The 27,275-nt window shown below is 46.6% G+C and overlaps 1 protein-coding gene across 1 annotated transcript in view; it reads left to right on the top strand.

Annotated features, from left to right (window-relative positions):
• The window catches only part of RFX8 (regulatory factor X8), an 82,058-nt gene extending 56,336 nt beyond the window's left edge, over positions 1–25,722 (top strand). The window contains exons 6-15 of the mRNA XM_077135077.1: positions 1,816–1,911; positions 2,493–2,570; positions 4,889–5,002; positions 5,855–6,005; positions 7,971–8,029; positions 9,368–9,524; positions 13,387–13,481; positions 16,184–16,298; positions 19,108–19,424; positions 25,367–25,722. Of these exons, the coding sequence (XP_076991192.1) occupies positions 1,816–1,911; positions 2,493–2,570; positions 4,889–5,002; positions 5,855–6,005; positions 7,971–8,029; positions 9,368–9,524; positions 13,387–13,481; positions 16,184–16,298; positions 19,108–19,424; positions 25,367–25,543 (1,359 nt within the window). The 3' untranslated portion in view covers positions 25,544–25,722. The remainder of the gene's footprint in view (positions 1–1,815; positions 1,912–2,492; positions 2,571–4,888; positions 5,003–5,854; positions 6,006–7,970; positions 8,030–9,367; positions 9,525–13,386; positions 13,482–16,183; positions 16,299–19,107; positions 19,425–25,366) is intronic.
• Positions 25,723–27,275: the final 1,553 nt, after the last annotated feature.

Raw genomic sequence — 27,275 nt, 5'->3', positions numbered from 1 at the left:
TCAGGAGATTGAGCACAGTCCCTAAATTCCCCTAATCCTGGATGCTACATGGGCTGATGATAAGGAGGAGCTGCTGTGCCCTCAGATGCCTTATAGACAGGAAGGTACAACAAACTCACATCGATGATTTTACTAGGCAAGAGAGGAGTGAGCAGTTTGGTAAGCCTCTGGTGGCCAGGAACTGAGAAAGTTAAGGATGAAACACTGACCTTGAAGCTGAACTGTCCCTGAGTGAGCCATTTGGTTGGAGAGAGAATGAAAAAATAAAACACGGGGCAAGTCATGGTCCAACATGAAAAACTCTGCAGCTCAATTTCTAATTTGAATGGATTATTTAATCTGCTTGAATGTAATGGAAGTTATTCGACAAAAGTCTGGGAAAATCCTGAAGGAGTAATTAAAGAAAAATCTATATTTACTTTTTCAGACCAGGAGCAGTCATTCCTTCCCTCGCTCAGGTGGGACTAGACCGTGACTAACACCAATGAACTCATGTTGAACTGCTTTTCTGTCACGTTGCGTTTTTGCCCTCTTTGATATAAATGTTTTTCTGTTCAGTAATTTATCCTTCTAAAGGAAGGTGTGCGACCTCGTTTTCCTTGTTAAAATTATGCCCCCAAGATTGCTGATACAGCTAACCATTTCTATAGATCAAGTCATGATGACCCAGACAGGATGTGGTTTCAAGGAGAAGCAATTATTGGACAAGGGTCGTAGAAATGTATTTGTAGCCTTACATTTATACATAGATAAGACTTTCATTGTAACTACATTTATACATAGATAAGACTTTCATTGTAACTTACAGTGCCGTACTTATAATCCAAGACCCCAGGGCTGATGCTTTTGGATAATATATTAAATTTTAACCCCTCCTGCATTAGTTTGGAAGCTGCTGGAATGCGATATACCAGAATTGGAATAGCTTTTAAAAAGAGGAATTTAAAAAGTTACAAATTTACAGTTCTAAGTGAAAGTGTCCAAATTAAGGCACCAACAGGAGGTTACCTTCACTCAAGAAAGGCCGATGGGTCAGGAACACTCTGCCAGATAAGTAGTCACGTGGATGCATCTGCTGGCCCCTTGCTCCTGGTCTCCGTTGCTTTCAGCCTCTGCGCCTGTGGGGACTCCTCACTTTGCTTCTCCGGGGCTGGCTTTCATCTCTTGGCTTCTCTTGGCTCTCTCCAGGTTCTGACTTGCTTAACATCTCATAATGACGTCTGCTGGGCTCCAGACATCTCCAAACATCTGCATTTCTGTTCTCCAAGTGTTGGCATCTGTGTCAGCTCTGCTCTGAAGTTTCTGTCGGTTCTCAGGCTTTTGTCGTTTCGGAGTCTCTCCAAAATGTTTCCTCTTTTAAAGGATCCAGTAAACGAATCAAAACACATCTGGAATGGGCAGTCACATCTCCATCTAATCAAAAGGTCACGTCCACAATCGGGTGTGTCTCATCTCCATGGAGATAATTTAATCAAAGTTTCTACCTTACGAGACTGAATCAGGATGAAAAGAAATGACTGCTCCCACAAGATGGGATCAGGATTAAAACATGGCTTTTCTGGGATACATAATATTTTCAAACCAGAACATTTCGCTAATGACCATAGTTCATAGAATTATAGAATAGGAGAAGGTTAGGGTCATTTGGAACAAAATATGGAAGAATAGTTGCTGGGATCATTGATGTGTCCAGAACAATGGATAAAAAGTTACATAGAACATCAACCTATAGTAGCAGTGTTATAATTATATGGTTTATATGCAAGAAAATGCATTTGTTTTAAAGAAATAATCCATTGTATAAATGTTTTCTAGTTTGAAAATCATTCGCTGGTTGGATCCCCTTTGTCCGACTTCAGGAGATGTCCATTTTGGGAGCAAGAACTGGCAAAGAAATACTCCTATAAAATGGTAAGTTTGCTTGCATGGGGACAATTAGCTTTCTGTGCCTTGTGAGCCTGAGGGCAGTAAATGTCTTCTGATTTTGCCTTTGGTCCTGGATGTGCAAGAAGGAGTAATTGCCTTATCCCAGACCATAGAGGACCAACGCTCCATCCTGGTTTTGGTGCTGGTTGGGAAATTCAGGTCTTTCTCTCACATCCTTTACAAAGGCCCCATCTGGGGCCTTCCAGGGTGAAGAGGGGAATGGATCCTTCTATTTTCTAGAAACTGGAGCTGAGGGATATGGAGGGGAAATGGGGTTGATGACTTAGGGAGAAAGGTGTTAAAGGTTGGTGGCCTTTGTGGTAGATGGAACAGACCCTGGAAATACTTGTTATGACACTGAAATTGAAGCTACATAAATTAGACACCAATATAGCATGCATTACTCCACATAAATAAATGACACTGTGGCCCAAGTGAAGAGCCCAGCTATTGTGCTGTTAGGATGGCCACAAGAGCAGTCTCTGAAGGCTTCAGAAAAGTCTTTGAGGGTCAGTTAGTCCTTGAAGTAACCTTCAAGCTGAAATAATTTTCCATGTTCTTCCTAGGTGGCCTTGCTTGCTGATGAATACTGCAATTATTGTCAAGATATTTTACAAAACGTGAGGAGCCAAGATCTTGAGAGGGTAGGGTTTTATCTATAAAAGACAAGCATTCATGACTCATTATTAACAGTTTACTTCAATAGGCCACTCAAGGGATGTCACATGGCAAAACATCCAACTGAAGTGCTTGTAATGAAGTGAATTGATAGTGACTAAGTTCTCGAAGGTGATACGGATTTTCACTTTAGTAATTTGGAAATTCACTTTGGTGCTAATACTGGTAACTTCATGTTTTAAATACAAATTCAGCAGTTTTCTTAGATCCTTGTTCCAATTGATTTTGAACGAAGTATTGGTAGCATCTTATACCCTCTGAAGAACCATTTTATTGACACAGGCTAACTGAAAAAGAAGCAGTTCTTTGAAACAGGTCCGTCTGATCTGGATATTGTCATGATTGGGTTTTGTTCTAGAACTGGCCTTAGAAAACATGAAACAATTCTGAATTTCATCCATGAAAACAAGTGCACATTTCAATGAAAGTTTTCATTGTGCTTCAGTGTTCTAAATGCTTCAACTTTTGGTGACAATTTCAGCCAGCGTGTGTGCAATTTAATACCTACTCAGTGTAAAGCATCACAGTGAGAGAGAGATCAAGATGTATTCAGAATGGCTATTCTATTAAGGGAAGGCTATAAATATCCATCCACATCAACATCTGACATATTCCTTCCTTCACTCATTCATCAAGTATTTATTTAATTCTTCCCTGAAACTGGCACCATTTCTGGAACTAGCAGGTATTCTCCATAAGGCTTAAGATGTTTATAGCCTGGTAATAGGAGACATATAAGTCAACAACTACAATACAGTATGGCAAATTCCAGAATACCAGTAAGATGAGAACATTCTGGGTGCCCAGAGGAAGAGTAACAGAGAGGATTGCGAGTGTCCCCCAAGAGAAGGCCACGTGGCTGCTGCCTCTAGTAGAAACAGCAGAGTTTCAAGTAGACAGAAAATAGGATAGGAAAGGGATTCCAGTCTGTGCAGACAGAGGTAGGAAGATGTTCACATCATGGCGTGACGAGATCTAACACTAGGGCTAGATTTTATTATCTCTAAAGGAAAGAAGCCAGAAGTGAAGCATAAAAGTAGGGTGGCACTAGAAAGGAATTTTGATTTATTTAGTAAACATGGGAAGGGGGTGGCAATTACATAAGATTAGCCATATTGGCACAGAGAGAGCAGTAAGGAGGTTTTTGAGTATGCTCAAGGTGAGCACTGATGAGGGTCAGATTTGAAGCAGTGATAAGGACATTAGAGAGAAAGAAGTACAGGTTACAGAAATATTTCTGAAGTAGGTACAACAGGATTTGATGATCTTTCGATATGGGTGGTGAGAGAGTTAGCAGAGATGAGTCTGTGAGTGTTGTCTCAGTTAGCCCTACTGACACCAAAGGGCTCCCTGCTCCAAAGTTACCAACCAACCAAAAGTAAAATGATTCATAAGGCCTTTGCATCTCATCACCATATATTTTTTAATTGAATTTCCATGAGTCTCTTTGGAGAAGTCATCTCTAGAATGAGTGCTCCTGACAGTAGGATTTCAAAGCAAAGACATTATAATCTTGTAACTCAAGAGTTGACTCTAAGTTCCTTTTGTATACTTGATGGCCTGCACATGGAAATAGCTTCTTATCTGGAGTCACTGGAAGGTCTAGTGGCAAGGAAGATAGACCAGGATTGTGATGGCTCAGAATATCTGAGCCTGCTGAAATCCCCAAGAGGTGAGTCTTCATTGGCTGGCAGCTCAGACTGGCCACCCGGCTGGATAATGGAATCTAAAAAGTTAACACGGGGAGAAAAGAAGCCGCCATATTGTTCCTCAACAAAAGTTGTCCACATGGGTCTTTGAAGAAGGCTCGTATGAAGAGACACCAGTCCTTTTTCTTGTACAGTCCTTAGCTGAAGTCTACGTTGATTTCAAGGGGAAGGCCTTTTAGATTAAATATTGTTATACCTCTTTCTGAGCTGAAAACTAACTGATGTAGTCAGTCAGTCAATGAACATTTATTCTAGATTATTGTCTGTCCCTATAGCCCAGTCCTCATCCTATTACAGTCAACAGGAGCCTCCTTGTGGTCAGAACCACCTTTTCTTCTAGAAATCTTCCTCATGAAAATATGTTCCATATCATCCCATCCAACTGCCAGGACTCTCTGATGAGTTGCTGGAAAGAATGCATCTAAAACACAACCTGGAAAAGCTGACAGGCAAAGCTTTACATTAATTGGAACAAAATCCTTGTCATCATTTGGGGCAGATTATGTATATCTGGGGGATTGGTCTCACTAGACACAAAATGAGTTTTCAGTGATATATTCTATTACTCTCATCAGGTAGAAGACTTGCTTACTTCCTTCTGGAAATCTCTGCAGCAAGACGCAGTCATGGTTATGTCATTGCCTGATGTGTGCCAGCTCTTTAAATGCTATGATGTGCAGCTGTACAAGGTAAGAAGACGACTGTTCAAATTGCTGGTTTATATCCTTTCCAGAAATTGGTACCAAATGCTGGGTTTACCATCATAGCCCTCCCCCTCCGCAATCTCTGTGACCTTCGAAATCTCTAAGGAGTACATTGCTAAATGGATGAACCATGAGCCTCTGACTTCAGACTAAAATTCGGCATTTCTTTTTGAATGCATGGAGTGTCTGAGTCTACCTCATTTTAAGAAAAGGCCGATACACATAGCAGCCTGTTGTTCCAGGACCAGTGAACCCTGAACTGAGTCAAAGTTTTTCCCTCTGTTAACTCCAGCAAAAGAAGACTTTTAAAAATGAGTAATTGTTTTGGAATATATGTGCTTTCCAGGGTTTTTTTTTTTTTTTTAAAGCTCTGACTGTTGAGTAAGATTGTATTTTAGGGGTCAAGGATAGATGGTAAAAATATATTCTGCTTCAACTAGTCATGAACTGTACATTTTATTTTATTTTACTTTTAAGAAAGTAATCTAGTTTCTTTAAGATTTTGTACAAAAGTTGCCACTGAAGGCTTCGCTAAGTTCTTAAATTAGTTTAGTTCGATCCATTGATTATTGGCTGTCATGGTGTCTTTTAAAATTTTGAATCAATTATCGGTATTTCAAAACTCTTGGAAAGATTCCAATTCTTGCCATGCCAGCCTGATTCCCTGCAGGGTAAGGAGCGGTTGGGGCCACGTGGTAGCCACCCCCAACTTCTCATGACCTACCCTGGCCCTGCACATGTCTGAGTGTTTGACATACGTGCCCGCTGCTCACTAGTAACTGGGGGGTGCCTGTGCCTGGCCTGCAGATTCACAGCGTCTCCGCCCTTCTGTTGTAGGGAATTGAGGACATTCTCCTGCATGACTTTTTGGAAGATGTTTCTATTCAGTACCTAAAATCCGTCAGATTATTTAGTAAGAAATTTAAGTTGTGGCTCCTTAATGCTTTGGAAGGTTTCCCAGCCCTGTTACAGATCTCCAAGCTCAAAGGTAGGTTTCAATGAAAAAAAAAATCGATAAATTCTGTAAGAGGATAAGAAGTTTCTAACTTTCAAAACCTGGGGAAGGCCACATCAGGCATTGCCCAGCTTTTTTTCCCACCCGATGTACTAAGCGACCATCCGCAGGGCCCGAGACACTCAGGATTTTCTGGCTCTTTCTGTAGTGCCAGTGATGGGCTCTTGCACTAAGTCACCCACACTCTTTTAGCTCCTCCCCCTTACGAATGAAAGAATAGATTTTTGGCAGGACCAAGGGGTTAGAAGTGTGGCTAAGGTGCTGCTAACTGCCCTACAATAAGGGGGGGAAGGTGCCCCGTGAAGGTGTCCCCCCCTAATCTCTGTCCCCCAAAGGCAGCTGAGGAGCACCAGCAATGCTCTGGTTCCCGGGCCCTGCCCAGAGCCGGGCTGGACCAGGGCCCCTCGCTCCTTTCAGCCTCTTTGTCCCTGCGTGGTCTCCCAGTGAGGCCTCTGGCGATGCTACTATCTCCCTACTGATGTTCTAGAATGCTTTTTCCTTCCATCTGGCTATCTGGTTAATCGTCTGCTCAAACCCTACCGTGGCTTCCTAGTCCAAGCCTGAACTTCTCTGTCTGGCTGTCGTACCCCCCCATAAACCTGACCTCTTCTCACCCCTAAGACTCCATGGTCCTTTCGATGCCAGCCCATCCCACTGGGGGGATGGTATGCTTTTCTGGTCCTGGAAAAGCCCTCTCTCTACCACCCCCTACCCCCAGCCCCCAGCACTTCTTGGCTCAGGGCCTCTTGCGTCCCCGAGCCCTCAGCTGTGACTTGCTTTACCTTTCTGTGATCTTCCTTTCTTCACACATTGTTTCTTGTAGGGGGGGGAGGGGCAGGTGACTAGGGCAGGGGCTGGGTCTTGTCTAAGTGCCTGTGGAATGGGATCAGGTCTAATATCCACGCACCGTCACCCCTCCACACCCCCAATATATTCAATGCAACGCTGGGGGCCTTGTGCCCAGTTTGCCCCACTTGGAAGTGTTCGGCAAGGCCAGGCCGGACCCCGGGCCCGTGCATGTGCCAGCCGAGAAGGCGGCAGGGAATGGGTGCTGAAGAGAGGACATGAGGTCTGGGGCGCTCTCTGAAAGGAGATCCACGGGGCAGGGTTGGGGAAGGAGAAGCCTGCTTCGTTCCTCCTGTTGCCACTTTAACTTCAGCCCTAATTCAAGCCCTCAGTCTCTGTCCTTCCCTCCCAAAGGTTCTATCGGCAGCTTCCGAGCTGCTAGTCCCGCCTCTGGCCTCCCCCTGCCCCACCTGTAATCATTCTACAGCTCAACTAGATCAATAAAAAAACCTCTGACGGCTCCCGCTGGCCAGAGGATCCGTTCTCCTTGACCTGCTCTGCAAAGCTGGGGTACCACCTATGTCCACGTTCCCCCAGGGACCCAACAGTGCTCCCCAGCAACACAAAACAACCTGAACCCCCAAAAGCTCCTATTCCTGCTATTCTCTGTGCCTGGATTGCCTCTCCTCTCCCCCGCACCACCCCCTTGGCCAACTCCTATTGCACATTAAAACCCAGATTAAATGTAACCTCCTCAGGGCAGGCTTCCCTGATCCCTCCTTCCAAGCAGACCTCCCCCTTCCCTGTTTCCAAGGTTGCTTGTCAACAATCCTAAACTCCACTGAGCTCCCCTATCAGACGCCGGGATTACATAAACATCCTGGCTGTGTGGATAGACTGGTCTAGTTGCTGTTGCCAGGATCTTTCCTAGCCATTTGGAAAGGGGCCAAGGACAGTGGGTAGACCTGGAGGCCAGGCCTCTACAGGGCCACCTGACCAAGAGATCTCACTCTATGGAAGGCAAGTTCAGCCGCCTTTGCAGCTGAGCCTGTGCCTTCCTACTCTGAAACATGGGTCTCCTCTTCCCCACTGTTACACGTAAGAACGTGAAGCTTTCATATCAATAATAGCCATGTGTATTGTTCTCAACAGAAGTTACTGTGTTTGTCAAAAGACTAAGAAGAAAGACATACCTTTCCAACATGGCAAAGGTACGTTTCCGCCAACCAGACAGAAGGGTACAAAACCATTTCCTGAACTGCAAACTGGGGAAAGCTGCAGTGTCTCCTAAGAACAGGTGGTAGCGCGCTTTGCAGTGAGGCCATTTCCATCCATCTCGATGGCAGACTCTGGCTGGCAAGGCCTGGTGGACCAGATGACTGAGCTAACAGTGACAAAAGACTTCACTCACCACCTCTCTCTGGGCATACAAGAAAGCCAGACAAATAGGTCAAAGTTTCAAAGTTACCAGAGGGAGGCCCCACAGAGGTGCCCACACTGGGCCAGGCCTGTGTCACAGGTGAAATGGCATTGCCTAAGACAGGCAGACAGACAGACCCATTTACACCGTGCATGGCCCTGTGGACTCGAGGTGTCCAGGCCGCCAGGGTCCTTGACTTTGGCCTTCATACTCCTGGGGTACTTATGTAGCTTCAGATTTGTAGGAAGGTAGAGGAATACTGAAAACAAGATTGTGTAATGCCAGCATGTGGGTCCCCCTGGAATCTGTTCTGAAATCCTGGGGGCATCAGATTAGGGCACAGCTGGGGGGATTGTCACTCGGCTCCAAATCAGTCTCTGCTCCGATGGGGCTCAGCTGGGCCCTCTGTCTCCATCCATCCCGCCCATCGCTCTCCCTAGACTCTAAGCTGATCAAGTTGTTGTGTGGCCTTCCATGCTCTTGGCCTGCCCAGGTCCCCCTCACTCTCCCGTGTCACATCTGTGTCTCAGTCCATCCTGGCACGCATCCTACAGCAAAATCAGCACCTCATCCCAACCAGAGGATCAAGCTTTGGTGCTGGAAGCTTGCTCACCCCTTGCTCTGCATCCAGAGAGTTTTCTGTGTCCTCATCTATAAAATGAAGGGGACAACAGCACCTACTCAGAGGCCTGGGGTGGGGACGACTCAGGGCCCATCCTACAGACTGTGAACACGTAAGGGATTCACTTATCCCTGCTGCTTCTCCAGAGTCACCTTTTTCCTTGCAGATGATTCATCACTCACTGTTTTCCTTCCTAAAATAATTGATACTTATTGAGTGGGGTGCAGAGGATTAGAAACAGGGAGGAGAAGAGCCAGCACCCTGTTGGCCTAGACACGCCTGCCTGGGAGCAGAAGCATGCCAAATGATGCCTTCTCCTAAAGGCAGCTCTACAACGTGTGAAACCTGAATGTGTTAGTTGTCATTTAGGATGCAATTGTAATGGGCCACACCCGAATCCAGTTTTCTTTCTATTCCACAGAATAATACCTTTGGGAATTTGAAGAGGGGGATTCTGCAAAAATAAAATGAAAAGATTTAGTTATTATGCTTCCCCATTATCTGTAGACTATGAAAATGGTCCTGAAAAATAACAGGAGAGTCCATATTTTGAAGTCGGATCTTCACGCCATCCTCAGCCAAGGCGCTTTGGCTGTTTCTGAGGGCGTCCTGCTGAGTCACCCCGAGGAGATGGAGGAACTGGAGAACTGCACAGAGATGAAATGTAATCTGCTTCTGCAGCTTTCTCTATTGGAGCGTCTGGTGTGTTTGGAACTAGCACAGCCATCACTAATTCACGAACCTCTTGATAGCAAGTAGAATGTATTTACCCTTCGATAGAGTAATGTATCCGCTCGCACATCTTTTCCTGCAGGGGACAGCGGGCGCCCCAGAGGGTACACGGTGGCCCTGTATTTCCAGAGCCAACCCAAGTACCTGCGTGCTGTCCGTGCTAAGACATGTTTGCTGTGTAAGTGAACGAACAGATGGGTGAGGCTGTTGCTTGACACGTTTTATTCTGGAAATCAGCCTGGAGTGTCTCATCTGGAAAAAGAAATTAATTTCTGTGTCTATTCCATACATATGCCCAGATTCAAGAATGCCCCTGCTAGCGAGTCTGAATTGGGATTTAGTTGGCTCCCTGCCTGCCCCAGACTCTGCTATCATGCCTGTTAGTGTCATCGAATATTGTCTTTTAACAATGTGAAGCCTAACAATTGTGCTTTTAGTGGATTTCGCAGCTTTCCAAACAAACGATATTAAGCATATGTATAGTCTTGTCCTTTGATAACTGATACTCATCATTATTGATATTATCAATAATCGTGATATCATTATGATGATAACTGATATCCTAAGGGGGAAAAATCCCTTCCATAGCATGCTCGGAGAGCTGGCTGACAGCATGGTCGCGCTCCGGTGTAAAAGTAGGGGGGAAAGGAAGCCAGGAAATGTCACCTTGAGGGGTGGGTGGGGGGAGCCTGGGAGCTGTTTCCTGAGGGCAGGGGGAGAATGGCCAAGAGCCTTTGCCCCAGCAAGAGCCAGTCCCTAGCAAGGGGGCAGAGAGCCCAGGCCATTGTCAGGGACTGAAGCCCCCAAGAATTCCTGTTCCAGGCACCTCCCCAACCCGGCCCCGGGAGCTCGAGCAGCTTCTCCTCTGTGGGCAGAACCCCAATCCGGTTCTCTCAATGGTGTGGCAAGCGGCCCCCCAGGAACCTGTGACCCCCCCCTCAGGCTGTCAGCCTGGCGGCTCCTAGCCCTTCCCTAAGTATTTCACAACCAGACGGATGCCTGGATTCGGGGATACCTAAAAGCACCACCAATAAATGACCCGTTCCCTTTCTTTGACCTTGAAGTAGGGTTGACCTTTGTATGACCGCACCAGTGATGAAAGTGTGTTGAAATACGCCCATACTGGTTGATAAATTGCCTCTGCCCCCAACCCCATTGTCCACCCATATTGCCCAGATCCTCCCCTAGCACGTCCCCTTTCCCACCAGTCCAGCCACAAACACCTGTCCCCGCCGCCCTCGGAGTGTGGACAGCGGTTCTCATGAGCACGCGCCCGCGAGGCCCCCTTGCTGGGTGACCCCGGGGGTACACCCCAACCCCGCTCTTGCCCAGCCAAAGCCCAGAGGGGCCCAGAAGGGTCTGAATCCCCCCTCCCCCCACCTCCCATGCCTCCCAGGGGCTCCTGTGCTCGGTTGCTCTTGAGATATTTTCACACACTATATAATCACCCAAAGAGTGCTGTCAGTGGTTCCCAGCATCATCATATCTGTGCATTTATCATCACAGTCTATTTTTGAACATTTTCATTATTTTCCCCCCAAATTTTTTTAGTAAAAATAAAAGTAAATTAGAACACCCAAAACATCCCATAGTCCCTCTCCACCCACCCCTATTATTTCTTTTTTGTCTTTATTTTCTTACTCATCTGTCTATATATTGGATAAAGGGAATGTCAGGCATGAGGTTTTCACAATCACACAGACACATCTTAAAAAGCTTTATAGTTATTCAGTCATCTTCAAGAATCAAGGCTATTAGATTACAGTTCAACAGTTTCAGGTATTTCCTTCTAGCTACTCCAAAATACCAAACTCTGAAAAGGGATATCTATATAATGTATAAGAGTAACCTCCAGAATGACCTCTCGACTCTATCTGAAATCTCTCAGCCACTGACACTTTATTTTGTCTCATTTCTCTCTTCCCCCTTTTGGTCAAGAAGCCTTTCTCCATCTCTTGATGCCAGGTCCTGGTTTATCCCAGACTTTCTGTCCCACGTTACCAGGGAGATTTACACCCCACATAGTGGGGAGGGCAGTGAGTTCACCTGCCAAGTTGGTTTAGAGAGAGAGGCCACATCTGAGCAACAAAAGAGGTTCTCTGGGGGTGACTTTTAGGCATAATCATGAGCAGGTTTAGCTTCTCCTCTGCAGGAATAACTTTCATAAGGGTGAACCCAAAGATCAAGGGTCTGGCCTATCAGATTGGCGGTCCCCAGTGCTTGCAAGCATGTCAGGTCTTCCCCAGGTAGGGAAGTTTAGTATTTCCACCTTTTTCCCCGGTTCCTCAAGGAACTTTTTTTTTTTAACATGGGCAGGCACCGGGAACCAAATCCAGGTCTCCAGCATGGTGGGTGAGAACTCTACCACTGAGCCACCATTGCCTGCCCCTCAAGGGACTTTTTAATCTTCTGCCCAGGTTATTCTGGGATGTATTGGGGCATCACACTAACCTGTACAAACCAACAAGGTCTCACTCCCTTTTCAAGGCTCTATGTAAATATGGTGTTTGAATAAGGTGACCACACAATTTAAATTGATCGTGTGCTACTGAAAATATAAATTTTGCACGAAATATCCCTTCCTTTGGTCTCACACAGAAGTTGAAGTTTTAAAATGCGGTCAATATTATCCTTTACCCTTTAGTCTGCTTTGCCCTAGTCCTACCCAGATGAGCTTCATTCACTTCTCTAAATTGAAGTCTGATCTCTTTTTCAGCTTTTTAAAAAGTTGTCATATAAGATAATACTGACTTTCATAGCTGCAGAGCTCTAGCTCTGAGTGTCAGGTATCACCCAAATACCCAAAGTCCCAGGGAATGACCAGGTTATACATGTCAGAATTTAGAATTAAGTTACGACTCGGGAATAGATGTGACTCCTGTAAGAGCTGACTGTCTAGGGACCTTTACATGGCCTCAACCGTGCTCTCAACCTCAGTTCTCTGAGTTTGCACATAATGGTCAGTCCATACTAGTGAGGCCTCGTAATATTTGTCTTTTGTTTCTGGTTTATTTCACTCAACCCACTGTCCTCAAGTTCACGCACCTAGTTGCATGCCCCACAATCCTGTGCTCCAGTAGGCGTCGGCACGTGTCCCTCCAAGAGAGTGCAGAGCCCAGCAGGGGGGCGGTTACCCTGGTGGCCATGGCTGAAGGGGCTCCTGCAAGAGCTTCAGATGGGCCTAGATGGCAACCCGGTCCTGCACTGCAGCCGCCGCCACCTCCTGGGGCCCTGGGCTCTGCCTGGGAGGCAGTGGCGTCCAGGTCATCAGGACGGCCAAGCGCTGCCTCTCCCATCAGTGGGGCCTGCCCATGTGGAGGGTCCGAGACCTGATGTCACCCACTCCCCGCTCCACCCTTTGGGTACTGAGTGCACTACCCCAGGCAAAGCACTTCCCCTCTCGTGGCTGCTTTGATTTCTACCCCCCAGTTAACGATGCTACCTCTCATGAAAATGGTTAAGCATAGGTGAGGTCATGTCTGAACCTTGCAGTGAGCTCATTCGAAGACAGGTTCTGGGTAATTACAAGGTGCAGTTTTTATTCCAAAGCATTTCTTTCCATTTCAACAGAAAGCAAGAATGGCTAGTAGATGGCAGTGAACTAGGTGACCGCAGAGATGACGTGTCCAGGATTAGAATTCATCCTTTGTGTTCAAAATTAGTGCGAGTCCCTAGGGAATTCCTTTGAACTGTTGTTTCGATGTGGTCCCCTAGGTTACCTGGTATACAAACACCTACAGAAAAATTCTGCTGCCTGGCGCACAATCTTTTTGTTTTGTTTTGTGTCTTTATAGGTTTAAGCAGTTTAATTTCTTTGCTGGGGACGTCAGCAGATCTGAGTGTATTCCTAAATAGTCTGTCTTCAGATCTCCAGGCATTTGTCTTCCAGGTACATAATTGTGATTTTTAAAGCAAAAGAGCAGGTGTTGGTAATTCTCGCGAATTTATGACACCGAGTGTCCAGTTCGTGGTGGCATGAAAAAGAGGTTTCTCTGAAGTGCGAGTCAGAAACTGGGTCAAGGCAGGCCTGGGCGTCGAGAACGGAGGAGTGGCATCTCACGTCTGGAGCAAGGCAGAGAGTGAGAGTTTGTGTGTGCATGCCTGTGCAGGTGACCATGTGTGCAGGAGACGGGCACATCGGGGATGTGTGTGTGTGTACCGAAGTGTGTATATGTCAGTGATTGTGTGCAGAGGGGGGTGAGTGTGTATGTGCATGGATGAGTGTGCATGCACAGGTGAGTGTATTACAAGTGAATAGTGTGGGGTGATTGTATGTGTGCCTCCCATATTTCGGGCTCCATCTTCCCCTAAGACTGAGGCACTGGGGAAAGGCCTTGCAGGGGGAGGTGAGATTTAAGTGGATGTGGAGGGTGGGTAGGGTCAGAATAAGCTGAGAAAGGGGAAGCAAGCATCCCGAAAGAGAACAGTGGGAGCAGAAGCGAGCATGTGGACGAATGGAAGGCCTACTTAGAGAAAAGAAACAGACACATCTGGAGTGGAGAGCACCTGTCACAGAGCAAAGCCTTGGAGGGCCTGGGTCCCGGAAGGTCACTTTGGCTGCCTCCTCGAGTCTGCTGTGGCCCCGCCTCCACCCCTCCCACCTCCGGCCCAGCCTGGCCGAGTATGTACTCTGGCATCTCTTGTACTCTGGCATCCCCGGGGGAGAAAGGGCAGAAATCACAGCTGAGCCCTGAGGACTGCAGAAGACTTCTGGCCTGCCCCCTCATAGAGATGAATCCGAAACCCCCTGAGGCAGGAGTTGGAAGCCCAGTTTCAACCCGCGGCAGGTGTCTGTTTCCATCCTCTTCCACTTGCAGATAATCATTCCAGATGCTTTAGGGTTTTTGGTCCTCCTTTTGGGTCTTAACCAAAGCTTTTTGATGAGAGCAGCAATGCATGGAGACCTTTAGCCACGTGTCAGCTGCAGGCTTGAAGGGCCTCGTGGCAGGCGCCAGCATTACCCTGTTCCTTGTCCTGTAACTTAAACCGAGACGCGTGCACCAAGGCATTAAAACAGACCCTGCCCCAAAACAGCCTGCAGCCTTGTCCTGTATCTCAAACCCCATTTCCCAAGTCTCCCTAACAGCTCCCTACCCCCATATCTTCAGCCTCCGCAAATGAGGCATGCTAGAAATAATAGTATTTTTGCAACTGCATGCCTTTGCAGGGCTCGTTTTTGTAAAATAGCTTAGCTGATAAAAAGCAGACTCCAGTCAATAAACTACTCAGATTGTTCGAATGAAAACCCCTGAGCTTGTCCGAAACGACCAGTGGCTTCAGGTGTTGGCATCGGGCAGTGCCTGAGCGGAGGGAAATGTTAAACTTCATCGTGGGTTTTGTTCTCATCATCCTTGGCCCCTGTGGGCTCAAGAAGGGTTTCTAGATGTAGGAACTCGAAGTGCCACACTGTGGTGGTGACCAGAAGCAAGCTCAAGAGCTTCTGTGGTTTGTACCGAAGCGTTTGGGCACAGAGAACCCTACAGCTCCAGAACTACTTCTCCCAGTACTTGTAGGAAGCAGCCGCATGCTTTTTGTGCGCTTGTTGTCCCTTGCACTGAAAATACCCCCTGAACACCAGGGTCTTCCTGAGAGCCGTTTCAGGTGGTAAGAAACCCTGGCTGAGACCACAGGAAGCCGGGAGATGGGGTGCTGCCAGTGAACCCTGGCACCACAGGGTGCTGAGGTCCACCCAAAGCCTGGGACAGTCTTTCTATTAGCATGTGCTTTCTGCAGGAGCAGGAGGAAGGAAAACCAGAAGAAAGGGCCTGGCCTCATTTCTCGCCCCGTCTGCACATTTCTTCTTCAAAGAAATGCTTTTGAGCCTGGTGGGTGGTCCAGACAGCACATGGTGGAGACGAGACTTAGAAGAGGTTTCACAGGGCATTCATTTCAACATACCCATTTGAAATGAATTTGGTACCATTAGCTTGTAGCACATTTAAAGCGTGACCCCAGGCTACTTTCAATCTTGGGTCAGGGAATTTCCTAATCTGCAGGTAGCAGCCTTGTCTACTGCTCAGGGCAACGCACAGGTCAGTGCACGCAGGCTGGCCAGCTGGGGTGGAAGCTTCTGGCCCCACAGCGATTTTACCTGCGCGGTGGTCAGCTCTGTGCCCTCCTACGTCAGCCCCATTACTTTTCATGATGATAGGATTCTATGCCCATTTTCATAATCAGACTTAGCAGGCAGAAGTGCAAAGTATAAAATAGCCACTGACCCTCTCGGTAGCAGCGCATGAGGTTTCAGTGAGGTGGTGTGAGTCTGCCACGCTTCACACGTGACCTCTTTTAAAAAATTGTGTAGGGACTGAAAAAAAAAAAAAAAAGTAGGCCAATTGCCCACATCCCTCCCTCCCTCCGCCAGCGTCCTAGAGTTCTGTTCTGGAATCCTCTCCACGGGGGATGGCGCAAGTCCAGAAATAGATCCCATGTGCCCCTGTCTTAGCTCTGGCCTTTAACACTATTTCGTCTTTGTCTTCTCAGTTGGCCCTTTCCAGTTTTCTGTTGATGACAAATGTGTACATTTGAAAGCACGCTCTTCTATTTGATTTTATCGTAACCCCAGCATTTTTTGTCCCCAAAATGTAACAGCCGAGCAGAAGCAAAGAGGAGTTTATCCAACTGGCTGCCAGCTTCCAACTAAGGTGGAATTTCCTTCTCACTGCCGTTGGCAAAGCGATGACCCTCTGCCACAGAGACAGTTTTGGTAAGTCAGAGAACACAAAAACATTCTGTGTTCTACCTTTTAAAAACAACACAGCATCAATAGTTCCCGCAGGGCTTGGCAGACTCCGTAATCATCTTTCTAACCTTTCTGCATAAAATGAGACATAGATACAGAAAACCAGGCAAAACCACAGTAATCTTTTCTCACTGGCAGCGTGATGCTTCACTCGCCCTCTCCACCATTGAGGGAGATGTAGGAAGCTTCCCCTTGGTTTTAAATTATGCACTTTGTGACAGTCTGGGAAAAACACAGAGGGAGACAACTGAGATGGAGAAAACTCCGATTCCTTGAACACCCACATTTAGCTTTCAGGAATAATGAGGAATAAAGCTGCTATTATGTATCGATGGTGGAAATAGTGCATTTTCCACCATTCTGTAAGGTTCCTGGTCAAATTATTGGTCTTTCCTGGTCAGGGAAAGTCAGGTCTGATGCTGATGCACAGGAAGAGAAGTTTGCAATTCAGCCATCCTGCTCCATGGAAAGAATCATTCATTGAACAGATATTTATTGTGTGCCCATAATTACCCAGACACTGTCCTGGGCACTGAGCATATAGCAGCAGAAAGACAGACAGCCTCTGCCCCCTACAGAACTTGCAGACTAGTCAAGGCAAGAAATGCAGTGCTCCTGGAAGCTGCCAGATGTCCTCAGAGCGGGTAATTGGAGTAAGGAGAGAAGACAACCCCGATTTATTTCCATTTTGCAAACACCCTGGAGCTCTTTTGAGTGCTGCTGCTTTCAGCAACCAGAGAGGGGACACCCTTCCCAACGAAAGCCTCCCGTTTAATGCTGTCCCAAATGGCTCAGCTTTATGCTAGTCCCCTTCCAAAGTAGAACGATAGCGCCAAGGTCAGCTGCCATCCCTAAAAGAACTCCAGCCCTGCAGTTCTTGTTTTTCCCCGTCGCCCTTATCAGGATGCCCACATGTAGTCAAAATATCAACAGCAGTATTTTTCCCTCTTCACCCTGAACTGTGGCTCTTTGCAAGGTTCAGTAGGCCTGGCATTTACCTCACTCCAGGCCCTGCCATTCCACGGAGGCCAGAGCTGTCTTTGAACCTTGGGGTATCTCTCATCCTAGATCCTTCAAGAAATAGCACACTTCATGTAGGGGAAACTTACAAAAGCCTTTGAAAGGGACAACAAAGGATGACGTGGCGTCTGGTGCAGCACTACCTTTCTGGGTAATCGCCACCTTTCATCACCTCCCAGTCATTTCACAACTCCATAAATGGCAGAAAACTGATAATAATGCCAATGATTCTTGTCCATAGGAAGGTAAACAGCTCTGACTGCAGTTGATTACTGCTCTACGGCCAGACCTCGTTTGCATCTATTTCAAATTAATGTCAGTATTCTTTATTGCCCCTTGTGTTTGGAACTTTGAATTCGTCTTGGAACCAGTTAAAACATCTTATACTTATTCCATCATTCATTAATGACTTAAAGAAAATCACTGACACATTGTTTTGGTTTGCTAAAGCTGCTGGAATGCAATATACCAGAAGTGGATTGGCTTTTATAAGGGGGATTTATTAAGTTACAAGTTATAATTCTAAGGCCATGAAAACGGCCAAATTAAGGCACCGACGAGAAGATACCTTCCCAGAGGAAAGGCAGCGAGTATCTGCAACACCTCTGGGTTCCAGCTGGGAAGGAACGTGGCTAGCATGTTTCTGATTCCCGTGGCTTCCTCTCTAAGCAGCTGTGGGCCCTCACTTAGTTTCTCCAGGGCACACTCTAGATTTCATCTCTTAGCTTGGCATTTCCAAACATCTTTATCTTTGCTTCTTTTCTCTGCTCTCCATTCGGTTCTCATCTTCCTGTGTTGACTCTCCAAGCATCTGTGCTTTCTCCAAAATGTCTTCCTTTTAAAGGACTCCAGTTAAGACCCACCATGAATGGGCGGGGTCACATCTCCATCTCATCAAAAAATCCCACCCACATTGGGTGGGCCCCATCTCCATGGAAACAATCTAATCTAAAGGTCCCAAAACAATAGGTCTGCCCTTGCAAGATTAGATTAGGAATAAAAGAACATGGCTTTCTGGGGTACATGACAGTTTCAACCCAGCACACACGTGTTCATTTTATATCAGTGCAAGAGACATGGTTTTATCATGATTTTATAGACACCTTTAAGCAATTGCAAGCAGCAGTTGTTTCTCAGGCCAACAAAAATGATTGTCTCTTCTCGGAGCGTCCAGCAGCCTTTGGACTTGGAGACCTCGGTCAAGCCCAGTCACCTCCCGTCTCCTCCCCATGGATCTCTAACGGCACTTGCAGGCGACCACATGCCCGTGCTGGGCTCCAGCTGGTTTCCCTCTCCCACGTACCACCCAAGGAGAGGCAGCCACACAGGCTACAGTAGGCGACGGGGGCTGCATTCCAAGCAGAATCCCTTCTGCACTCTGCCCCCACATTCCCCCACCCCTCCCTGACCTCCCTGTGTGCCAGCACCCGTTTCTCTGTAGGAGCTGCCTCTCTGCTTACACCCTGTCTAGGTTTCAAGGTCCCCTGCTTGGGCTGGTGCCCAACAAAATCTCACTCGCTCAGGCTCTTCAGCTGTCTCTGCTTTCTGGCCCAAAGCTGCCCTGCCTGGGTGCCTCTGGGCGCAGGGTGCTGCTGGCATGGTGGACCCTGCCAGGGCCCCTTTAGGGTCAGGATCAGCTGTGGGAGCGATGCTCTGGGCCACGGGGAGGTCAAAGCCCCCAAGAAGTAGCTGCTTTATTTGTGCGTCTGTCTGTCTGTCTGTCTGCTCATTTGTGGTTGTTATTTAAATGCAGGCTCCTGGCATCTGTTTCATTTGCTGCTTTTGGAATATGTGATTCATATACTCCAGTCCTGCATAGAGGAGGAAGAGGAAGAGGAGGACGTGGGGAATCTCCAGGAAATGCTGCCAGAGAACTTGCCCCTCGTCCAGCCCGCCCAGGCCCTTTTCCAGCCTCTGGCTTCCTTCCCAACTCAGGAGTGCAGATACCCTGAAGCGGAGTCCCCCTGCGTGGTGCTGAGACCCGCGGACCCCAGCTGGCTCCCCACAGGCGCGGGCAGCGTGACGCTCAGTGTCCTGGGCTTCCTGCTGGACGTGGCCACGGGCAGGAAGGTAACACCCCCGGGACCCGTCGTCCCCCGCTTGTCTCTAGGGAAATAGGGACTCAAAAGGCAGTTAGGAAACCTGTAAAGAATGCATTGTCCAAACGCTGACAAAGAAGCTTCAAATCACCTTTGCTTTTGGTGATTCTGCCAGGTGATTAGAAGAGCTTCGTCCCTGGTCCATTGGGCGTGTGGTGCAGTGACCAAGGCTGGAGGTGTGGAATGCGGGGGCGGTCTGGCACACCAGCTTGCGTGGGGACTAACCAAGCACTGCAGCACCTCCAGCTGCCAAATGCGTGCTAGCGACTGCAGATGCTTCTAGAATTCAAAGAAAGGAAACACTGCATAGTCAGAATAGATACAATGTTTAAAAGATGGAATTGGGATACATTTTGGAAGATAAGACTAGCTGTTTTCTTAGCACCTGCTATATACCCTTTCTGTACATTATCTCACAGTGGTTCAGTGCTGCAGAGTGTCTATTCTTAACACTTTCATGTGATGGATGAGAAAATGGAGGCTCAGAGATGCTAAGTGACTTGTACAAAGTCACACAGCAAGTAAATAGTGAAACGGGGATATGAGCCTGGGTCTGTCTGAAGTCATCAGGGGGTTCTTATCCCCCGTGTCACATAACACTGTCTCTGATTGAGATCAGGACAGCCTTCCATGCACAGAGAGAAGTAGATACAAATGGGAGAGCCCAGAGGCAGGGCCTCAGATGCCAGGAAGGGGAGATGGGCTGTAGGAAGCAAACAAAACGCCTCTGTTGAGGAGGAAGAAGTGGGCAGGTCAAAAAAGTAAAACTAGCGGCAGCAAGTGTCAGATAACTAACTTCTCAAACTTTTTCGACATGTTTTGGATGTTTCACTACTTTATGTGCCTTTCTCCTGTGAGCACGAGGCTCCCTCTTGGGTAGATGAGGAGTGGGGCTTATGGGCGACGCAGAGGCAGGCGCAGTGTTCTCACGGCGGTTAATAATGGTCACGACATAGAGGAGACTCACATCCTGCAGTGTCCGTGCCCGAAGACCTCAAGGAAACCAGAAGCTTCCAGGCAGTGTCCGGACAAAGGCTGCGTTCTGAGTCCTCCAGATTGCAGGGGCCCTGGACAAGCCATTATGAAGCACCTTCTCTGAGACGATAGCACATCAGACAAAAAAATAACGGGGACAGCAGTAAAGGGAATGCATCTCTCGGGTTTAAAGATCCTCCCTTTGGCCATTTCTGGCCGTTGATTTTTGGACGCTGGGATAGTCAGTACCTACATCTTGCTGCATTCAGTGGCCTCTGTGAGCAGATCCAGATGTGTGCCTGGGAAGGAGAAGCCTCGTCTGGGAGTGTGTGTGCAGCACAGCGTGTGAGGGAGGCATGCGGGAGGGAAGTCCTGACCTCAGATGGGGGCTGCTTGTGGGGGACCCAGGCCTCCTCATGAGGGGGCCAGCTGCATGCAAAGTGCTGCCTCCAGAGCCCAAGCTTCAGGGCTGCGGTCAGCAAGATCTGGAGAAGGTACTGCTTGGCCCATTGGTGCCTGTCCAGGCCAGGGCCAGCCATAAGCTCAGCTGGGAAGCCTCCAGAGTGCCAGGCCGCCACCCGGAGCGAGCATGTGTGGTGGGCCTCACGTTCGGCTCCCAGTGAGCAGAAGCCTCCTCTCCCCAGTGGGGCGAGACTGTAGCGTGACAATTTTACATGCCCCTTGTCACCAAGGTAACCGGGACAGGTAAACTCTGACCTCTTCTGCCACAGGCGGAAGTGGATGGAGAACAGCCATGGTCTTCCCAAGCTAGGCATTCAAATGCCTCATTTCATCTCTCCCCGTAATCACCTATGGAGATGAGTGTTATCATTACCCCATTTCACAGATGGCCTAACCGAGGTTCATAGAGCGGTTGAGTAATTATCCCTTAGTGTTTGGGCTGCCAAAACAAATCCCATGCAAGGAGTTGGCTTAAACAATAGGAATTTATTGTCTCCCGGTGTTGGGGCTAGAAGTCCAAAATCAAGGCGTCAGTAAGTTGATGCTTCCTCTACAAAGACTGTGGTATCGTGGGGCTGGCTGCCGAGACCCTTGGCATTCCTCGGCTTTGCTATCACGTGGCGTTGCTTCTGACGGGGTCTTTTCCTTCCTCTCCCCAGTGCCGTTGACTCCCAGCTTCAGGCTGCTCCTGGGGCTGCTTCTATTTGTGCCCAATTCCTGTTGCTAATAAGAACCTCAGCCATACCAATGAGGCCCATCCTCACTCAGTGTGGGCACCTTCCTTGACAGCATCTTCAAAGGTCCCATTTACTAATGGGCCCCCACCCACAGGGCCCGACATGCCTTTTGTGGGGGCCATGCTTCCATCCCGCCAGGTGCCTACCTGATAATTGGCAGAGCCAAGACTCAAGCCTCCTCAGAGCTCCTTCCAAGACTGTCCTTTCCCAGCATCCTCTCCCCAGAGGACATTCCGTGATTTCATTCCGAAAGGGGTGAGTTAGGAGTAGATTATAATATCTTAAAGTCTGATGACCTAACCAAACACAGAAAGTCATTTTGGAGAACTCAAATGCTCTTACCCGTGATGTAATCAACCTGAGTCCCCTTTTCACTGTGAAAAGCTTTGCCTAAGTGTAGGTGGAAGGGAGTGTTCTCTCGCAAACTAGAAATACTTCAAGATCTGGACAGATTTTTTCAATGATTTAAGCCCAGTTGCCAGTGCCAAGATGCTCCCATCCTGAGCTGTGTGCCGTTGGGGTATCAGCTACGTTTACATGTTCTCCTGCACATGAGCCAAAGGGACAAAGACATCCCAAATCTGGATCCATTTTTCACGTGTCTGCTTGAAGATATGATCTTCGGAAAGACAATGTTATGGAAAGTAGAGGAGAAGATGGCCTCTAGCTCTACAAACACTTTTAAGTAGGAACCTCTTGGACATTTAAAACATTCTTCAGTTTGTGAAAATTTTATTTCAGCCCCACTGTGCTGGTTTGAAACTGTTATGTACCCCAGAAAGCCCGTGTTCTTTTTTTTTTTTCTAAAAATATTTTTATTGAGATAGCTTCACACACATACATTCCATCCGAAGTATACAATCAGTGGCTCCCAATATCATCATGTAGTTGTATATTCATCACCATGATCAGTTTTTAGAACATTTGCATCACTCCAGAAAAAGAAATAGAAAGAAAAAAGAAAAAACACGTACATCCCATACTCCTTATCCCTCTCTTTCGTTAACCGCTAGGACTACAATCTACCTAATTTTTTTACCCCCCTCCCACACCCCTATTATTTATTTTTTTGTCCTTACTTTTTTACTCATCTGTCCATACACTGGATAAAAAGAGCATCAAGACAGAAGGTTTTCACAATCACATGGTCACAATGTAGAAGCTATATAGTTATACAGTTGTCTTCAAGAATCAAAGCTACTGGAACACAGTTCAATAGTTTCAGGTACTTCCCTCTAGCCACTCTTGACTCTGTTTGACATCCTTAGCCACTGAAACTATTTTGTCTCCTTTCTCTGTTCCCCTTTTTGGCCAATAAGGCTTTCTCAATTTCATGATGTTGGGTCCCGGTTCATCCTGGGAGTCCTGTCCCATGTTGTCAGGGAGATTTATTCCCCTGGGAGTCATGTCTCATGTAGGGAGGAGAGCAGTGAGTTCACCTGCCGAGTTGGCTTGGAGAGAGAAGGCCATGCTCTTTTAATCCTGATCCAATATTATAGGATGGGACCTATTGATTAGATTATTTCCATGGAGATGTGACATGCCCAATTGTGAGTGTGACCTTTGATTAGATGGAGATGTGACTCTGCCCAAGGTGGGTCTTGATTAATTTCCTGGAGTCCTTAAAAGAGCCAAACAGAGAGCAGACATAGATGTTTGGAGATGCAGAGGAAATGCCAGAGGAACCCAAAGGATCTGTGAGAGCCGTTTGAAACCAGAAATAGGAGGGAAGCCCAGCAGATGTCGCCATGTGCCTTCCCACGAGGCAGAACCCAGAGTTTTGCCTCAGAGAAGCTATGTGAGGGCCCACAGAGGCTTAGAGAGGAAGCCACTGGAATCCGAAGTACAAAACAATGAACGGTTCAAATTCTGCCTCTTGTACTAAAAGCCTTGGGCAAGTGGCTTAATTTACTTGTTCCTTGGTATTCTCACCTACAAAACCTATATTCTCACCTACAAATATATAGAGATAATATCTAATTGCATAGACCAGTTATGAGGTTTAAATAAGTTAGTCATTATAAAATGCTTAGAGTATTTCTTAGAACATAGTAAGCACCTAATAACCATTAATGAGTGTTATTGTTTTTCCAGCAAAATCACCTAATTGAGCCCCCTGTTCCCATAATACCCCCTACCCAATCCCCTTCAGCTACCCTGAAGTTCATTGCTATAGGGCTTGACCCATATTTAATTAATGGAGATGATACAGAAGATATTAAATACTTCATTGAACTACATGATAAAGCAATACAAGCAGATTAAATGTCATATAATCTGAGGTCATATGCATTAGAGATTCATTAAACCTACTTCTGTTCGTTCATGCCAGCTGACTTAGCTCTAATGACTTAAACAATCTAACACCAAGAAGTTATGCTCATCTAATTTTCATTGCATTTATTATTTAGCATTTGCACTCATCATCAATAAAAGAGCACACACCCTGTGTGTCCTATCTGCATTCAGCCGCCAGGAGTTAATGCCCCGTTCAGCTGCACATCTGTGTGGCAGCCTCATTATTTGCACAATTTAGCACGTCTCTGCACCTCCAGTAACAACTCAAGTCAGCTTCCCGATGCCATATCCATCTGTCGCTCTTCACCATTCTAGCAATGCTCAAAATAGTAAGATGCCAAGGCGTGTTGAAGAATAAAGTGAAAATTATACTGATATTAAATTAAGAATATGCTTTTTAAAAACATTCCACACAGTTCCAGCCGTGTACTCAAGGGTTAAAGCACAGCTCTTCTGCCATCAGGCAAAGGTGAAGACCCCTTTTTGATCAATAAGAAAAACACCTTTGCACTGGGTGGTGATGCTGACGGTTAAACTGAGAAACCAAGAGTGAGAAATGCACTTTCATTCGATTTGCATTTGAGATGATCTTGCAGAGATTTGTCAAAATATAGTAGTTTATGGAGGGCTGTTACTGTGGAAATCAAATCAAGGAAATGCATTTCTGCTGGTTTTAAGGTGATCGTGTCCAAGAACCTGCCAATCTCAGAGCACCCTTGGAGTTAAGGAAGGATGCATCATTATCCCTGGTCCTCTGATAGGGATAACTTGTTCCTACAGGTTAAATGATTAGCTAGAAAAGTGGCACTTAAGCCAATATCTCAAATCTATCACCAGCCAACCCAGTGTCATTATCAGATGACTGTTTTCACACTTGGGTTTGGGTTTGTTTGGTTTTTTTTTTTTTTTTCAGCTAATGGTACAGTTGACGGGAGGTGGAGGGAGTCTGTGTGGGAACTGGAGCTGTCTCTGCTCCTGGGGCTGTGTGGACACTGCAGGGTTCGGTGTCCCTCCAGAAGGCAGCCAAAGTGATGGGCACTACAGCCACACGGACACCCACAGTATAGCTCACAGGCGCCCTTTTGATTTCCATAGCTCATCACTCTCTCCAGGTCTTATCAAAAAGCTCTCTGTTTTGCTTGCACGGTACCTAGAGGGTGTTTCTGTGCAAAGTCACTGGCCCCCCCCGCCTTTTCTCCATGCTCTGCCCTTTTTTCCAATCACCCCTGGTTGTGAGTCTCGCTGTGAAGTCCTTGGCAGACCGGGAAGGTCCCCTTGAGAAAGTAGGATCTCCTAGAGTGTGAACAAATGTGCTCGCTTTCTGTTCAGTCCCCAGGGCTGGGGGAGAGTGCTTGGAATAATTCTAACGGCGGTTCCTGCAGCCGGAGATCGTGTAACTTTCCCTTTTTGTCTTTTCCTTTTGAACATTTTCCCCTTGCAGCTCGTGCAGGTATTGTTGGAAGACACAGCCACTGAAAGCGCTGCTCAACTCAGCCTTCCCGTGGGGCAAGAAGCCCTCATCACCCTAAAAGATGGACAAAAATTTGTGATTCACGTATCGTACATACCCCAAAGCTCTGAAAGTGTTGATTTCAGAGACAGCAATGCTAATGTGTAAGGTTATTTTTGAATACGGCACAAGAAAAGAAATAGCTTTTCATTCTTTAAAATTTATTAAATGGAAAAGCTTTTGTATTGATGTGGGAGAAGATTTTATGTACATAATAGATGTAGCATTACCTATTTTATGTTTCTACGTATTTTCAAAGAGTGGTTTTGATCAAACATATAACTGATTTGGACAATAATTTTTGCCTCTGTCTCTTTTCTTATTGCTTTCCAAGTAATCCTATTTGGGGACTTAGAAAAGAAATTTGAGAGATCTTGCTGGGAGTAAAGAAATGGACACGTGTCCAGAGAAAAATAATAAGATTTGAAGAATATAGACCAGTACAAAGCAGTAAAATGCTAATGGTAATGTTTTTCTTCCTCTTGATAAGTTCAAAATCAAAACAGAGTTTTAGAAAGATGCCCCTCTGGCAGGGAGAAGCAGAAAGAACTCAGATACACCGTTGAGCCCACTCACTGGTCCATTAAACTTCTCCTAGTCACCTCTCCAGCTATCTTAGGGTGAAGTGGGATTTTGCATGCAATAAGATGCATGACAGATGACTCTGTCCTGCTTTGAATGACTTTTTATTTTTCTCTGTGTAGCAAAATCCTAAAAGCACATGTTGAAACCAAAAACAGATCATTGTTAAACCATTTCCATCTTTCTGTCACTGACTACTATATTTACAAGAAATTTTTAAATTCATGCTTAGCATGGTTTCTGGCATATGTGGAAAGAATAGATTCATTCGATGAATTTATTTCATCTGATTGAAATGAATTACATTTCCCTAAATGCTTGGAAACTTTAAAGAAACATAAAAACATGTCACTAGATTCATAAAAGTATTGATCCTTGTGGTTAAAACCAAAGTAATCACATCTTAGAGCCGAGCTCTCTACTACTGCATTTAATATTTATCCACTTTCTAAAGCTATCTGGGCACGGTTAATATTTGTCAAAGAATATTGCAGATTATCTCACTAATTTGCTCACGCCAGTGATTTTGCATGTAATTTGTTTGCTTACAGCTAAGTAGAAGTTGGTGGCCTAAGTCAAGTTAAAAAGGCAATGACAGGTTTTAGAAATCGTGCATATGTTTGCATAAACTGATTAGCTGGGCGTTAGCAGAGGTCAGTCTGGACGTTCTGTCCTTGAGAGGTCTGGCCAGGCTTACACCTGACGTGTGAGGTAGGAAGTTAGGACGGGATGCGAGAGGGTGGTAACAGGGGGGAGCTAATGGGACCTCGCCGGGATGGAGGTTTTGGTCTGGGGGCGGCCAGTACGCTCACCTTGTATCAGGTATCAGGCTTATGACATGACTCCACGGACAGGAGAGTGGCTAAGAGGCACACAGAAGGATTCCAAGAGAATCTGAAAAACCGGCAGGGTCAGCCAGGACCGGTGTGAGATCAAAGCTGCACCTGCTACGTTCAGCTTCCCTTTTTCCCTCCTGGCTCCCTTACCCCGTGAGCTGGGGCAGGAGGCAGAGCCGGGAGAGAGAGAAAATCCAACCGCATCTGCCTCCCCCACCGATGGCTTCAGTTCCTAAACAAATCTCAGCCAGGACAGAGGCAATGCTTTTATCTTTAATAAAATGTGATCATTTTAATTATTACACTGAGCTAGGCATTTTAGTTACTGAACTGAGATGGTTCTTCTGATTGAAAGTAATGGGTGGGCCTCTCTTATTCACAAGTGAACATGAAATCCCTCTACCCACCTCCCAACTTGGATT

Source organism: Tamandua tetradactyla, chromosome 17 (assembly GCF_023851605.1).
Source record: "Tamandua tetradactyla isolate mTamTet1 chromosome 17, mTamTet1.pri, whole genome shotgun sequence".
NCBI classification, from domain to species: Eukaryota; Metazoa; Chordata; class Mammalia; order Pilosa; family Myrmecophagidae; genus Tamandua; species Tamandua tetradactyla.
This window is presented reverse-complemented; position numbering and strand designations above follow the sequence as displayed.